Source organism: Strix uralensis, chromosome 9 (genome assembly GCF_047716275.1).
Source record: "Strix uralensis isolate ZFMK-TIS-50842 chromosome 9, bStrUra1, whole genome shotgun sequence".
Classification (NCBI taxonomy): Eukaryota; Metazoa; Chordata; class Aves; order Strigiformes; family Strigidae; genus Strix; species Strix uralensis.
The window spans coordinates 9,614,104-9,631,104 of NC_133980.1; the positions used below are offsets into that span (position 1 = coordinate 9,614,104).

The following is a 17,001-nucleotide window of genomic DNA, read 5'->3' on the forward strand; positions in this document are numbered from 1 at the left end:
TGCTGTTAATGTTAAATACAGTAAATATGAAAGGTCTTTGTGATGGAAAGACTATGAAAAAAGTACTACCAATACAAAAACATGACAAAACAATTTTAGATTGAGATCACTTTGGAATGACCCATGCTGTGTTACACAAGTGAGGGTTGTGTGTTTATAGCTGAGCAAGTCACTTCCATTATTAGTAGTTTAATTGCTTGGAGGATTGTATGCACGTGTAAGAACAGGACTTATAACAAACCTACTTTGTGAACTGAACTTGGTGCTAAAAATTAAGTGAAGCAATATGCTTTGCCTGTGGTTAAAGTCGGTGTTTAAACTTCATAAATTAAGCATGCTGTAGCTATTGATGTGTGGTGCTGTGGGTTCTTTTTTGTGTATGCATTTCTGCTCAGTGTAGTGCAGAGACACTGGTTGGTTTGCTTTTACATATGTCAAGTTTGTATTTCACCACTGGCTCTTAAGAGTTGCACGTGCAAAACAACTTGTAGATTCAGACACTGAAGTGTATAGAGCTATGGCAGTGTCTCATACAGTCTCATTAAAGCTTTATTTTGTGAAATGATAGCAAGAGAGTTTAACTTCGTGGTAGGAAGGGTCCTGTGTTTTGACGCTTCTTACTGTGTTAGATTCCTAAAACCAAAGGAAACAGGGTTGGGGAAAAAAAAATGTCCGATTTCTGATATTGTTTAAAAACTGTAAACAAATAGTAACTGCCATTGAGCTCTGTGAGGGTAAGGTGGTGGTAAACAGTTATCAAAGGAAGAGTCTGTGTCTTGATCCATGTGGATGAACAGCTTGTTAAGAAAACAAGAGGAGACAAACTGATTAGAGTTTGTGATTTGGGGCTTCTCTGCTTCTCTTATGTCATAGAAATTTGGATTTTAGTATCAGTTACCTTGCTGTGCTGCTTATTTAAAAAAGGTAGTAAAAGAAAAATTCTGAATTTAAAAGCAGTTTTATCCAATTCTTAATTTTCTAGTGTTTTTGACAGAATAAAAATGATTTTTCATCCTCAGGTGGCTGGTACCTTTATACAGCATTGTCAAATCTGTTATTTTATGGAATTGCCCTCCCCAGAAAACCTCACAGTTCAATTTTGGCTTCTTTGTGCAGTCTTTAACATGGATTCCATATTCAGATTTTTTTCCTCAAACGTGAAATTCACAAACAACCTCTGTATCTAATGATAGTTAGCTTTGTGATTGTTCTGATAACCAGAATGATCTTTAACTATAGGAGTTATTTTTTCTTTAAATGGAGGTAGTTCTATTAAATTTAATTGTCTGTTTAGTATTTATTTTTCATTATTTTAACTTGTTTTGTGATGTTTCAAAGCAGCTTTATGTGATTAGGATGATACCTAAGCTAAACTTAAAACTGGAAATTGGAAAATAGCATGTGGAAAAATGCGTCATGACCTTAGTGATTCACTTTTTCCTGATGCTTGAGTAAATTGTGTGTATTGACAAAAACAGATTTGAGGGAGGGAGAGGAGAAAGTACTGCTGCATTCCTAAATTGTGTACAGGTAGAAGGGAGGATAGGAGGAAGCTGCATCCCTAACACAAAGCCAGGCATGTGTTGGGTTGAAGTGTAGGAGTGGATTATTGGTAGCTGTTAAATCTTCTTAGTTCTCTTGCCTTCCTAAATTTAGGATAGTGTGTATCAAAAAGATTGAATTTTTATTTCCCTTTGATCTTACATGATTTGCAGGTAGTTTGCCCATTGAATCAGTGGATTTGCCTTTTTTTCTTTTAAAACTGTTGCAGAGCAGATATTTCTGTGAAGAATGAGTTCTTTGCTTCTCTGTTAGGTATTTTTTAGAATTGGAACTCCAGTAAACATCTTGAATTTTGGAATGTGAACTGCACTAAAGTAGGTATTTGAAGAGGGATGGACATGAGAAAAATCAGTTAAAGATGCTTTTATAGGGACTGAAATTATGCTGATATGGTGCCCTGACTTCACTGAGGTATCACATGGGTATGGAAATACATCTAGGCTCATTTGTGTAGAATTGTAACACTGCATCAAAGCAGATATATGTTTTAGTCAATACATTCACATTTTGTACTTTCTTGGTGATGCTGATAAGTCTTTGCTGTTCCTTACTGAAGTTACCATTTAAAAAAAAATTCTTCCATAGTTTTATGTCATTGAATATGCTGCTTGTGATGCCACTTACAATGAAATTGTCACTTATGAACGACTCCGACCTGTGAATCAAAATAAAACTGTCAAAAAGAACACCTTTTTCAAGTGCACAGTGGATGTTCCTGAAGATCTGAGAGATGCGTGAGTAGCTCTGCATGCTTTAATAAGTCATTTACTGTATTTGAGGGTGGGAAAAACCCCTCTTGGCTTACATTTTAGAGACAGGTCCATGAAGAACCTTAAGGGTGGCTATGGCTGCAGTAGCTGGTTTAGAAACTGTTGTCTGGGATCCCTGCTGAGCTTTTAGTTTGAGGACAAAAGGGAGCTTCAGGTCGTGCTTCAGGCTTGGAGAAGTGATGCACTCACAGTGGGCCTCTGGTACTGAGACTTGCCAAATAACCGTGATGGCATCCAGGCCACAGAGAAATAAGCTCAGGAACCGTGTGAAGGAGACGGGGAATTTTCCAGTTTCTGAGCAGTCTTTGCTGTAAACTATGAAACATTCTTGGTTCTGATCATGATATTACATGTTCTGTTTTGATGCGACTTGTTGAAATAACAATCATTTTGTCTCCTTAGGTGTGCTAATGAAAATGCACATAAAGATTTCAAGAAAGCTGTGGGAGCATGTCGAATTTTTTATCATGCTGAAACTGCTCAACTAATAATACTGGTAAGTAATTATTTCTATGTAAATGTTGCATGAATTTCCAGTATATTATTTATGGGAGGTATATAGCCAGCTGTATATTTGTATGGAAAACGGTTTAACTTGTCAAGCTATGTAAATTGTGAGAGCTTTAATATATAAGGAGATGTGTTTAGATTTAATCTTTGGGAGTAGGCCTTTTGGAGGGACTACCGAGTGCTGCACTGCATACAGCCTAAATTTAGGAGCAGCTTCCAGTCTCATTGTTTTTATGATTTTTGTCATCCACAACTGAGTGCTGTTTCACTGATGTGTGCAGATGGCTCAAAGCTAACTGGAGCTTACCTTGCTCTGGAGCAGTAGATTTCCCCCTGTGTTACTGTGTTACATTTTGCACTTTGACCTACAGCTGTGTTTCCACATGAAGAACTGCATTGGTTCAGCAGAGCTGTGAAGGAATTGTTCACTTAAATTCTTCTGTCATGGTTTTCTCTTCTTACATAGAGTTTTCCCAGCCTTAGTTTCTCTTTACAGTTCTGTTTACTTAGTATTATCCACGTGAACCGCACTCTCTGGAATTGTGTTTTCCTTGCTTATTTCCTAGCTCTGCCATTCAGACAGTGAATGACAAGTATATATATGGTAGAATGATATTTAATTTGTTTGTCTGGGGAATATCAAGGGGAAAGAATTACTGTTGTATATCCAGCAGCAAAATCCTTAGTGTAAAATATGCTGTGAGAACAGAAAATTTCTGTTTGCGGAGGTGGTGCTGAATTTCTCATTTGTTTTGAGGAAGAATAATGTCCATATAAGTTCTGGAAATTTAGATTATGATTTAATTTAAATAGGCTCCTGGTTTATCCTTTAAATGTGGATTTGCTTAAAAAATGAAACTTCATGTTCCTTCTCTTCTGTAGTCTGCCAGTGAAGCAACAGTGAAGAGAGTGAATATACTGAGTGACATGCATCTGCGCAGCATTCGTACCAAACTTATGCTTATGTCAAGAAATGAAGAAGCTACAAAACACTTAGAAGTAAGCCAGAGCTTGTAATTCTTGTTGCTTGAAACTGAGCACATACCTGTACATTACATTGCGTGCATGTGGATGAGTCTTACTTTGTTTTCCTTTCAGTGCACAAAACAGCTTGCTGCAGCATTTCATGAGGAATTTGTAGTCAGAGAAGATTTAATGGGACTTGCTATAGGAACACATGGCAGTAACATACAGCAAGCCAGAAAGGTTCCAGGAGTTACTGCCATTGAGCTGGAGGAGGATACTGGTACTTTCAGAATCTATGGAGAGGTAAGGGGGAAGCTTTGTATGAGTCTAATGAGTATTTCACTTGATATCTGCTTTTAGAATGGTGAGAGCTGTACCTAGAACTAAGAACTGGAAATAGCTGAGTAGTTGTCCGAGTGACTATATGCATGTTCACACTACGGCAGCTTATACTACGTGTATTTGAAATACAAGACTTCATTGCGATGGTGACCTCTGTAAGATGTGTTGTCTTAATTAGTCCATGTCCTGATGCACAAATTTTATAACTGCACAGTACATCTGTCAGCCTGAGAGAAGTATCATTTGCTATTTTACTTGATCACAGATTTTTACCCTTTTTTCCCCTTCAGACTGTATATGCTGTTCTTGTTGGTTCTCCCCCTCCTCCCTTTCTAGTTCCTGTGTGTGGTGTCTGCTCTTCTGACCTAGCCAAATGTGTTAAAAGACTATCTGCTGCTTCCAACACTTTTATTTTGGCAATTTAATGCTGGCTTTGGCCATATTTGGCAATAATACTGGTTTGCTCTCAGTTAATTCCATTTGTGTGACTCTTACCTGATCTGTTTTAACTCTCACAAGTGCCTTGAAATGTAACTGTCTTTGGACCAAAACACTGATCCATTCAGGAGGCAGAAGAGTAGTGACAAAGGTGCCTCTGTCACCAGGGCCACTCAGAACATGTCTTGAGGGTTTCTGTCCCATGTTACCAACTCTACAGGTGGCGCTAGCACCTGAATCTCTGGTGTTAACACTTTCAGAAATCCTTCATTGTCTACTGTTTCATGAGTCTGTGGTCTTGAATTATGCTCCATGCATGTCAGGAGTAGAACCTGGTTGTGATCCAAGGGTCAGATGAAATTGGTATTGCTGAGAGAAGGCCAAACTTTTGTACTCTTCAGTATCTCTGCAGTTTTGTGTCCTTTCTCAGGAAACCTTAAACACTTCCAGGGTATCAGGGTGGCAACAGATCCTTTTTTGACCTCATACTACGAGTAAATCACATCTCACAGTTAATGAAGATGAATCAGACAAGTTTAAATGCAGTAAAATGTCTAGTGTACTCCAGTTTTGAGCTCCTTAACATGAATGATGTGATACTGAAACTTGTGGAAAGGTTGTGACTGTCACCAGCCTCTTACAGTAGTGCATGGCAACGATTATAAATACCAGATGCCCCCTAAATAAAAATGCCTTTAGACACATCCAGCCTTGTCCTTCCTAGAAGTGATAGCTGCTTCTAAAAAAGCCAGGCAACCTAAACATTCCATGTGACTAGGGCTTCAGCATCTGGGTGTACTTGTCTACTCTTTTTACCTCTTTTCAGCTGAAGTTGGCAAGCAGCCAGGCCCTAATGGCCGAATGCATGGGCAGACAATTTTAAGTTGAGAGATGTGTGGGAGTAGTGATCCAGTGTCCTTGATGCTGTAGTGAGGGTCAGAGGGTCTCCTACAGCTAATGTTTTGCATGCAGACAGAAGTTCATTGTTACTCAGGGCCAGAATCTTTGAGGGAAGGAACAGGGAGATAGATTTTAAAGAATATTGGAAAGCTGTATGATTAGAAGGAAGCTAAACTGTATGGGATGCTGTTTGTGCTTTTTCCTTGTCTGGTCGAGACCGCTTTGATTCCAAGACCCTTCCCCTTCTGCCTGAACTGCTGCTTGTGGTACTTGTTATGGAGACCACAGTGCTGTGAAGGTCAGAGCTTGGACAGTGACTAGCTACCCCTACTTTTGCAATCTTGTGCTTCATCAGGAGGAAGAGCCTTATCAGAAACAGAAGAACTTCTCTTAGATTTTTATTACTGGCCAAATTGAATTGCATTCAATTCTTGTGCAGTTTTCAACACTTGAGCTTCTTTCCTCTTATACCATTTTTTTAAGATACTTAACTGTATGATAACTGTTCTTTGGATAGAAGGATAACAAGGTCCTATCTATCCCAGATTTTTTCAGGCGGCTGTTACTTCTTGTTTTCCCTTTGGAGAAAACAAGAAAACTTGTTTCCTGTTTGGAGCTTCCACTATCTCAGTTCTGTTTGAACTAAGAGAGTAATACACATTTTATTTTCTTGAAGAAAGACTTGTATCACAACAGAAAAAACACTGTTCCCTGCTGTGACTTGGGGGCTTTATCTGCATGGGGATAAGGCTTCTCAACTGACTCCCAGAGGTAGTTTTGTTTTTTTTCCATTCGGGAAGGTCTAAAAGAGCTATGAGGACTTTAGAGAGACTTTCAAAACCTTGTCTCAGGCTGGTGTGAGACTCCCAAGAGAGGTCCTCCATTTCTAATGGGAGTGCTCTCCACCAGCATGTAGCCATTAGGTTCTACTGTGTTACAAAACATTTTCCCTCAGATCTGCAGCCGTACAGTTCTTGTTTTGCACTCACGTAGAATTCTCCTGCTGCAAAAATGGTAGGTATAATGCTGAGTTTAGAGAAACACCCTGCATTTAATTTTTCTATTAAAGACTCCTCTAGTAATGTGGACATGTCTTGATTGTATGTGAAATAACCAGAGCATGGTTGGACGTATAGACTGTAATTCAGTTAAAAAGGTAGTTAATAGTAATTGGAGTACTTCAAGGTCTTTAATCTGTGTGCATGCTAATTTTTAGAGAGAAATTATTTTTCTTTTCCTTTTCTGAATTACTGACTGTGAGGAACTGAGTATACATTGTCTAAAGCAGCTTTATATGCTATCTCATAGCTCTATATGCTACTGTTGTGGTGTGAATGAGTCATACAGGTTGTACTTACGTAAAAATTCCGAGTCCTTGTGGCAAAGTGTAGATAGACATATGGGTGCACTGGAGAGCTGCAGTTACTGGCAGTTGTTCATTTTCTCATCCTGACTCTGCTTCTGTGAAAGCAGTCGCTGTTCCTTCATCTTTATTTGGGAGAGAACTGATAAACAGACTTCCAAGGCAGGACATGGTGAACTCTTCAGTTGTGTGCTGTTCGTAGAGTTCATTGAAGGTGAACAACTGATAGCGTGTGTTGAAGTTAGTATCATTTTAGCACTTGCTTTGAATATGCAGCATAGCCTCTGCTCCCTACAACTTCCTGTTCATCTGTGTTCCATGCTTGATGGCTTGTTTCATTATTGTGAAAGCCAATTCACCCATGTTTCTCTTGCTATCATTTTGACCTCTGCCAGAAGTAAAGATTTACAGCTTTTTTGTTCTTCTAGTACTTCCCAATTTGATTGAAAGATGCAGGAGCTGGTGGTACTCTTATCCATGTGTTGCCTAAAAAATGACAGATGAAAGGGCTGAGATACTAGTGTAAAATGAAAACTGCTCAAAAGCTGTTGTTACTGACTAGATGCTGATACTCATTCCTTAATTCGACACTTTTGCTGTTGCGAATTTGAAGCTTTGTTTCTTCTTTCAGCATCTGTATAGCCTCAATTAACTGTCGGTTAATTTCTGTCATTTAATAATAAAGCTATAAGAGAGCATTTATAGGAGTTCTCCCCACTAACCAATGACGCTGTCCTGTCTTGGAAAACACTGTAGATGAACTGTGGCTAGAAACCTGCATTCTTGCAACGTAGAGGTGGTATGGTTAGGGCAGATTCATTAGTGCAGTACACCATTTTAGTGATCACTGTAGAGTTCAGGTTGCATTAGTGTAATTTGCCTGCTGTTACAGGAGAGAGTTTGCCTGAAGGTGCTAGGTATTCGGGCTTAGTTTCCTGTCAAGCATAAGACAGGAGAGGAACAGAAGTAGAAGAATTTCTGTAGAGAAAACAGAGAACTTCCTACCTGTAGCCAGTTCTAAACAGGCTTGGTGTGCTCTCTGTGTACACTCCTATACCTTCCTGCAGTGCCGTTGCTCTGAATCCTCCCTTTGCCTGACCGCTGCTGAATTCTCCTGTAGAGCACTGTGCGCTGAACAGAGCCTCCGGCCTTTCTGCAGCGAGTCCCTTTCCTGAAGATACAAGTGGATCGTGGGGTGGGCAAGCCTTCTGAGTGTGCACACACCTGGAGGAGTTATGTCACTTTTGGCAGCGTTTATGCACTGAGGATTAATGTCTGTTTGCAAACAGTACTTGGTATTAAGACTTATATGCAAAATGGGTCTATCTGTTACAAAAAAGGTTCTGTGACTGATTTTGTTGTTTTCTCTGTGTTTTCTCAAATACTAAGAGAACAGAAGCTTCATAGAGGAGAAAACTTCTAACGGCTGTTTTATTTAGGCTGTTCTGAAAAATCAGTACACCTTTCTTATGGAAAAGGCTGTAAAGCCAGTCACTGCTTAGAGTGAGCCTGTAAAGTTCTGTGGAGAGATTATCCTTCAACCTTGGAAATGTCTTAGCTTTATCAGGAGTTTAAAATTCATTTTCTCCTTCCCCATTTTTCCACACATGGCCCTCTGGGAAATGTAATGGTGTATTACATGTTAATGACATTAAAAATTGCAAAATCAAATTTATATTGCTGACAGTATCAATGGTAGCACAGTTTCTGTTGAGAAAAACTGGATGCTTCCAGTTAAAGGAAAATGCAGAGAGTAAACTATAGTTTTATGGTTTGCCCATCTAATCATTCACTGAGAAATCAGGTGAAATGAGGTATATGATCCAAAGTTTCTGTTAATGTAGTATTCTTGTAAGATGAAGTTTCTATGAATGCTGGTAGGACCTCTTAAAAATTTGTTTTGAGTTAGTATGGAATCTTTGTGATAATTGTATTGAATTTTTTATAAATGGACTCTAGACTTGAAAATCTTGTCTTGATTTTGGAGAAAATTAATATAACTAGATGTGTTTTCCCAATTAATGTCTCCCAGAAACTGCTTCAAGATATATCTGTAAGATATTTTATGTCTGGGGTTTGCTCATGATAAGTTGCAGATAATATTTGGAAGTGTCTTGAAATAACATGGGAGAAGTTGGTTTATTCATTACTGATGCTTTGCTTTGCTACTGAATTTTGTCTCTGGGCATTTTACTCAATTCAAAACTAGATTAGTCTTGTCTCTGTTGCTTTCTTTGGAAATAAGTTTGATGTTTGGAAGACTTGCAGCTGTTGCTACATGGTTTTATTTTTAACATACGACATTCACATTACATTTTTTTTTAAAAATTCATTTCCAGACTGCTGATGCGGTAAAAAAGGCTAGAAGTTACTTGGAATTTGTGGAGGATTTTATTCAAGTTCCCAGAAATCTTGTTGGTATGTAATACTGCTAAAACTTAAACTTGGGGAAAGGGACCCTAATCAGCAATGACTCTGCAAAGAAGATTTAGATGCCAGTATGTTATTTGATTTCTCCATTTAAGTAGAAAGTGATTAATCTTTTTAAACTATAGGTACCATGGAATTAATAAGAAATTACATATATTATTGTTGAATAATACTTTGTCAGGATTTTAACACTTAAAATGGTTTGATTATGGACTTGTACTATCTAATTTAATGGTAATATTTGAAGTTCAGATTCTAGTAGAAAAATTATTTGCTAAATTGACTGCTTAGAAATGCTTAAACTAAATTCCAGAATTTAATATGGAAGTACTACACTTGACTTGCAAGAATGACACAAGACAATTCTCATGTTACTGCTCCCTCCTGGGTTCAGGTTAGTTAGAGTTGGTGGCTGGATGGTGTTGAGCTGCTCTATAAACCAGCAGTGCTTGTCAGTCTCATCCTCGGGCTAGAAATGGGCATTTTTCCATGTTTCAGCTTTATGAAGGTGTAGCTTCCCAAAACTTGTAAATGCACATCATGGTAGTTGCTGTATCATAAGATACCTAAAGGTGAGGTTAATCTTATTCCCCTTCAAGAGAAAAACACATCTTTCCCTAGTCCAGTCCCTCGTTCAACTCCTCGTGTCCTGCTGCTTGTGCTCGTGAGTCTGGCAGCTTCCTGCTCTACCTTACCAGCCCACAGGCAACGCAGGCGTGAAGGGAGTATCCAGAGTGCAGGTGTTGTACCTGATTCAACAGCAGTTTGGATTATCCAAAGGAGAAGTTAAAAGCTGTATTTTAACCTCCTGTGGTTTTGGGCTTAGAGCTTGCATATTATAGACAACGTAATTTAAATAATTCATGTGCAAACTCCTAAAAATTTAAAGACTTTCAAGGTTTTATGACTTGAGCAAGTTAAGGTATAGTGTTTGGGGGTTTTTTATAGGACCTCTGCAAATTATGTATTTGATGCAACTTGATGATTCTCTCATGTACCTGATGTTAAAATTTGTTTTAACATTCAGCAAATTAGTTGTTTGTACCTGAACACATTTTTTTCTGTAATGTTATTCAGCAAAGCTAGTTGAACTTTGCTAAATCTAATATTAAGCAAATTGAGTTTTTGAGGGTTTTAGATAGCATTCACTAAGGTGAACATACTGATATAAGAATCATGGCACTAGTTGTAGTACTGTGTTTAACTGAAAATGCTACCTTTACACAATTACAGTACCAGTTTATGACAAAGGCAGACATCTTGCCCAAATCACCCATGGTAATATATGTAAGCAGACATATATTTAGCTATACTTTGTGAAGATGCCCAAGTTAAAAGAAGTGTAGTGATCGTTAATGACTCAGACTGAAGATACCGCACTATCCCCAAGGCATTTCTTTCTGTACCAAGAACGAAGAGTGCCATCTGCTGAATTGCCAGTTTCAGCTACTGAAGCTTCTTGGGACTGAGGACTTTTTCCCAAATACTGGCTAACCATTATCCATAGAAAAATGTTTAACACTATAATGAGTGTGGTTTTTCAGTATTAGTAACAGGGTCACTGTGCAAAATGAAATTGTAGGCATACAGAATGATTAGCTGTAACATGTCTTTTTAAGACAAAAAGGTAAATAAAAACCTGCTGAGCTATTTGAATTGTTGAGGGAAGGAAGCAATTTTTAATGCTATTTGCACTTTACTTTGTATAATGTTGACATCTGCCGTAAAGAATGTTCCTTACGGAGCATTCTGTCACATGCTTTCGGCTGTTACACCGTTTTTGCAGAGGTTCTACCTTCCTTCACTCATAATTTAAACATTAATGTTTTTGAGGGCCAGATATCTGTAGCTTGAATGAAGACATTTTTCTGCATAACATTAGTTTAAGGAAGAGCTAAAATCTTTTAGTAAGGGAGCAAAGGAGTCACTCTCCTGAGATGTAAACATACAAGTTCTGAAGAACGTTTTGGTTTAGAAACCGCACATTTCAAAACAAGTATTTTAAAGGTAGTGTGGGTAGTACTCATGTTTGTTGTAAAGGTAGAATTAGATTTCGAAAACCAATTATGAGTTTTTTACTTTTTTAAGAGGCTTCCAACAGATATATATGCCTGTCAAAACGTCAGGAAAAATTGATTGAGGGTACGTGTGGAGTCAAGGGGTGCAAATAATTTTGATACATACATTTAAAATAGGCATTTGCAAAACTTTTGAGCCATTTTATTCTTAGTCTAGTTCTATTTTAAACTTGTGTGTAGTGGTGATCTTCATCAATGCTTGTCATTCTATGCAGAAAGAGATATATATAAAAACACTTAATTTTGGAAGTTTTCGCCTCTTTCTTCTGGCACAGTGTGGAGTTTCTTTGGGGTTTTTTGAACCTCTCTGTATTAGGAGAAAACTTTGAAACAAAGTGAATGGTAAAGAAGAGTTAGGTGGTTGTTACAATTATGTTATACATAACTTAAAGTATCAAGAAACCCGTTAAGATATTTTGCACATGGGTGCAAAATTAACCATTCTTGCCCTCTGAAGGAAAAGTTATTGGAAAAAATGGAAAAGTGATTCAGGAGATTGTAGACAAGTCTGGAGTCGTCAGGGTGAGAATTGAAGGAGATAATGAAAATAAACTGCCCCGTGAAGATGTAAGTACCTTATTCCTTCTTCCTATGATTAGGTTTTTATTTTCAAAACCAGTCATGCTGAGCCTTTTAACAAAGAATATGTAGGAAAATATATGCAGAAAGTGAGAATTTCTGGGACGTGACTCAAATGAGTTAAAGTGCTACCTTACGGCATCAGAATGGGATTGCTGTTTCATCTCTGCGTCATTGTGCAGTTTATAAATAACAGCCTTCGTGGCCTATGCACCCTTTTTTTCATGGCCAACCTGTAATAGCGGTGGTGATGTCTGTGTTACAGACACCATGTTTTTGTGATTAGAGTAGTTTTCTAGGGTATATGCTTGTGTACTATTTAATGAAGCCACTTTTATAACTATTCTGTGGATAAACAGCAATTTTAAAGTGTGTTTTCAGACTGGCATCTTGCAGTAAATTCTATATGAAACAATTCAGGAAAGGTTTTTTGCTGCTGAAGCGAGACTTTTTTAAATCTTTTTTTAATATGTATTTTAGCTGCATAACTAATTTGGGGTTGATAGTGTTCACATAGTTTAAATATATGAGAACATAAGATAAAAACTTCTAAAGGCGCTTCATCTTGTAAAGTTAGTTTAATTAACCACTTCTTAGTAAACTATGGATGCTTCTACACACCTGCTGTGATAAACACACACAGCAGTGGTGGTTGGGGGGTGGGAGGGGGAATATAAACGCTGTATGTCAAGTTACCTCAACTGCCAGAATAGCTTTTTGGGAAAGCTGGACAGTCTTAAGTCCTTAACATATAAGCCCCTACCCTCACCCTAGTCTGAGACATTTCTAGTGGATATTTGCAGCCCGAGGGTTACTATCTTTGCTTGTTTATCTCACTTTTGTAACTCACAAAGGTTTTTTTTAATAATTTTAACAGAAAGTGTTGTTTTCTTTATAATGTTCTTCTTGAAAATAAAACTTGACATTTTGTTTCTATAGGGAATGGTACCATTTGTATTTGTTGGTACTAAAGAAAGCATTGGAAATGTCCAAGTTCTTTTAGAATACCACATCGCATATCTAAAGGTAAGTGTATTTCAGAAGAAAGAATCTGTGCAGGAAACTTTGGTTGAAGTAACAGAATTTTTGAGTAACAGCTTCGGGGGAATTTGCAGTTGATAAACTGTTTCTCTGTATATTGGGGTTTAAGGTTTGGTGCCTTGAACCCACCCCTTGCCCATAGGTGTTACGGAGGCCTTTGAATGCATTATCATGGTTACTTAGAACTGTCAGTCTTGAAAGGATTGGACTGTAAATAACACTGGTTTAAGAGGTGTTTGGGAAGATAATTGGCAATTGTTTTTTTCTCTGTTAGTGTTCTGTTGTCCTGAGGTTAATGCTCTGTTCGGGTAGGATAGAATTTCTAATAGTAACTCACTAATACTATGTAGTATTGGAACAGTTGCCCATTTAGATTAGTTGGCTTTGCATGGAGTTGTGTTGACTTAACAAAAATAATGAATCGTTACTTTATCAGTTTGCTTTTTTTAAATTTGACTAGAAAATGTGTGGTGAAGTGTAGTTAAGAAAAATAATAAGTCTTACAAAAATCTTTCAGCATGGTGATTTAAGAGAAAGGTTTTAGATTTCATGCAAAACTCAGAGATTGCAGAACTTGTATTTGAATTCTGTTATTTGCAGTCCACCTTCAAGGTGGTGGTAACTCTTCTACGGGAATGCCAGTTTTTAAGATGACTTCATGAACAATGGCATTTTGTGAGGGGAAAGAACATTTCTTTATCAACAATTTTTTTTTGTTTCCTTTTATGTAGGAGGTAGAACAACTAAGACTGGAAAGGCTCCAGATTGATGAACAATTGCGTCAGATTGGTATGGGTTTCAGACCATCTTCCGCTAGAGTTCCTGAAAAAGAAAAGGGTTATACAACTGATGAGAGCACCCTCTCCTCAGTGCAAGGTTCCAGATCCTACAGTGGAAGAGGGAGAGGCCGCAGAGGCCCCAATTACACATCTGGTTACGGTGAGTTTTCTTGAGCATCTGTTGAGCAAGTCCTCAGGATTATTTTTGAATCCATAACTGTCTCTAGATTTCTGTTCAGCATAGTTGAGTGAAGGTAGGGTTGAAAACTTAGAATTGCCATTTTATTTTTTACATGGCTCAAAACACCTAACTAGATTTACATTCGTGTTGAAGTTAAGTTTTAAACTGAAAAAATGAGCAAACCAAACTGGTAAGATCTTGGCCTTCAGCAGTAGTGGTTACATCATACAAAACTGGAAAGAGAAATTGGCACAGATACTTTTCAGGAGACTCAAGTTAAAAAAAAATCATCTGGAATTAGCATTATTTGTTTTGATTAGGAGAACAAACACTTGTCTGTGATCACGGCTATCTTATGAATATATTTCAAGAAGTAAACCAAAATAATATAAAATGGAGACAGCACAAAATCCTGTTGTGGTTTTTTTTTTAATTTGCTCAGGATCTAACTGGATTTGTTTAAGATGTAGTGAGGTATTCTGATGCATTTTTAAATTAACGAGGAGCTGCTGTTTGTTTCCCTAGAGGTGCACATGTCTTCTTTTCATTCAGCAGCAGCTCCCCAAATGGAGACAGTCTGCATTTTGAATGTAGATGTATTTCACAAAGAAACGTAGGTTCTCCAGTAAACAGCAAAGAAAAATAATCTATTTATTCAAAATAGTAAATTAGTCTTGATCACTTACATGTAGCTCACTTCTGTTACAAGATCAGACACGTTGTTCTTTGGATTTTATAGTCTGTCACTGACTGTAGCTTCCAGGATCATGCCATGTTGGTCAGGTTGATTCTGATGATAATGCTAATGTTTGTACATTTTTTTACTATTTCCCAATGAATTATTTGACTAAACTGTAATGAAAGTTGTTCAATTTGTTTATATACACACAGACTTTCATTTGGAAAACGTACTATTTTTTTTTTCCCCAAAAAATGGCGAGAATTGCATGTTAGAACCACACGGGTCTAAATATCATTATTCCAGAATGGTTAGTGGGGAGAGTTCCTGGATGCTTAAAACAAATAGTAGGTGTTGGATTTTCAAGTAGTTAAAAGCTATGTGGGTTTGGTTAGTGCAGAGATGGTGGAATATTATGGATGCGATTTAATATAAACAGTTAAATTTCTCAAGCAGCATTACAACAGCCAGAAGAGGTTGCTTAGCAACAACCACCAGTATAAGGTGGCAAAGTTGTCCTTGGGAATTTCAGAGAAGTTGCCTAGAAACTGCACCAAATGCCTGCAGTGTATACACAAAGAGAGGAAATACTGTTTAATCCTTGATTTATCTGTGTACATAAATTACAGTTTTTGTAATTTTTGAGCCCTTATTTTGCACATTATTATAATCTTAAATTGAGAATCTTAGAAACTTAGGTAACTTACGCTCCATCTATATTTTATATATGCATATTTTTTATACATGAGTGTATATATATAATATAAGATTATATCTCTCTATATTAAGTATATATTAATAAGTTCATTTTATATTTATACATTATATATGTAAAAATGACATATACACACACATATATATATTAAAAAAACCAGCCATGCTGGTTGTAAGACTTTTGTGAGGATCTGACACCAGAATATAATCCCAAATTTCATATTCATTTCCAATTTTCTTTTCCTTCTTGTACAAGGTACAAACTCTGAGCTCTCTAATCCCTCTGAAACAGAATCTGAGAGAAAAGATGAACTTAGTGACTGGTCCTTGGCAGGAGAAGATGACAGAGAAAGCAGACATCAGCGTGACAATAGACGACGTCCTGGAGGACGAGGACGTAGTGTATCTGGAGGTCGTGGGCGTGGTGGACCTCGTGGTGGCAAGTCATCCATTAGCTCTGGTACTGAGTTTCAAATGTATTTTGAATTTAGCTTGTGTTCCTTGAAATTTTCTGTATAACCTATTAGTATTTTAAAATACTCCATTTTTACATTATAATCTTAATACGTTGGGATTTCAATAGAATTGTGTGATAGTTTCTTGTCATACATTATATTGTTAGATTTTCATCTGTTTAATGCTCACAGTGATCTTCATCTCCTTCCTCTACCACACACACATAATAATGATATTAGCAAAGTTTGTAAGCCTTTGGCATGTTACCTATGGCTGCCTTCTGAATTAAGCTTATGTTGAGGTACAGAATGAGAGAAGAAATCATAGAATGGAAGTCGTCTTAATGTTTTATCAGAATTTGACTGTGCTAATTCATAACACTTTAATAGTATCAAAAGTACCATGCTGCTCTGAAGTGAAAGGTGTATTTTACACATTGAGCAGTTTTGAGTAAAAGTTCTCTAAATGTCACCTTGGAAACCTTTGTGATGAAGTAATACAAGTGCCTGTCATGGTGCCTCAGAACACTGTTGGATTAGAGCCAGAGCAAAACCAGTATGAAATCATAAATACTGTAGTTCTGTGTAGTACACCTTTTTGTAAGGTTGCTTTCTGCTTTGAAACTTCCACACGCAGATGTAAGTTAGCCTGGAAATCAAATTATATGTAACTACAGTATCTTAGGTGGAAATTTTTTGTTTGTTTAGTGCTTAAGGATCCGGACAGCAATCCTTACAGCTTGCTTGATAACACAGAGTCGGACCAGACTGTGGATACTGATGCTAGTGAATCTCACCACAGTAGTAACCGCCGCAGGAGGTCACGCCGGCGAAGGACTGATGAAGATGCTGTTCTTATGGATGGAATGACAGAGTCTGATACAGCTTCTGTTAATGAGAATGGTTTAGGTATGTAAACAGTTGGATGACAGTCCCAGAACAAGCTAAGAAAAAGTGTGTTGTCCATGTAAGCGTAGTGAAACACTTGTTCATTTTTGTTAGTGATGAATTGTTGTTCTGTTAAGGTTGCTGTCTTATTAAAGAAAGACTTCTGACATGGCTCTGCCATGAAATCTCCTGTTTACTTAGCTCCACTAGTATTTTCATATGCCTTTTTTATAAAAACTGTCTGATGGAGACACCAAAGACGTAACTTGTTTCCCATTAGTACTGCTGTTTTCATAGAAATAGTGCTGTTGAATCAGCATTCTGT

At 37.4% G+C, this 17,001-nt stretch overlaps 1 protein-coding gene across 7 annotated transcripts in view; it reads left to right on the top strand.

The window, feature by feature from the left end:
* Positions 1–17,001, top strand: part of FXR1 (FMR1 autosomal homolog 1) — a 37,548-nt gene that overhangs the window by 15,473 nt on the left and 5,074 nt on the right. For 6 of the 7 annotated variants that reach the window (XM_074878562.1, XM_074878565.1, XM_074878567.1 and 3 more), the window contains 10 exons: positions 2,149–2,297; positions 2,736–2,829; positions 3,726–3,842; positions 3,942–4,112; positions 9,192–9,270; positions 11,818–11,927; positions 12,879–12,965; positions 13,712–13,919; positions 15,590–15,793; positions 16,497–16,697. In XM_074878562.1, coding sequence (XP_074734663.1) covers positions 2,149–2,297; positions 2,736–2,829; positions 3,726–3,842; positions 3,942–4,112; positions 9,192–9,270; positions 11,818–11,927; positions 12,879–12,965; positions 13,712–13,919; positions 15,590–15,793; positions 16,497–16,697 — 1,420 coding nt within the window. The remainder of the gene's footprint in view (positions 1–2,148; positions 2,298–2,735; positions 2,830–3,725; positions 3,843–3,941; positions 4,113–9,191; positions 9,271–11,817; positions 11,928–12,878; positions 12,966–13,711; positions 13,920–15,589; positions 15,794–16,496; positions 16,698–17,001) is intronic. The other variant, XM_074878563.1, reaches the window with a different exon arrangement.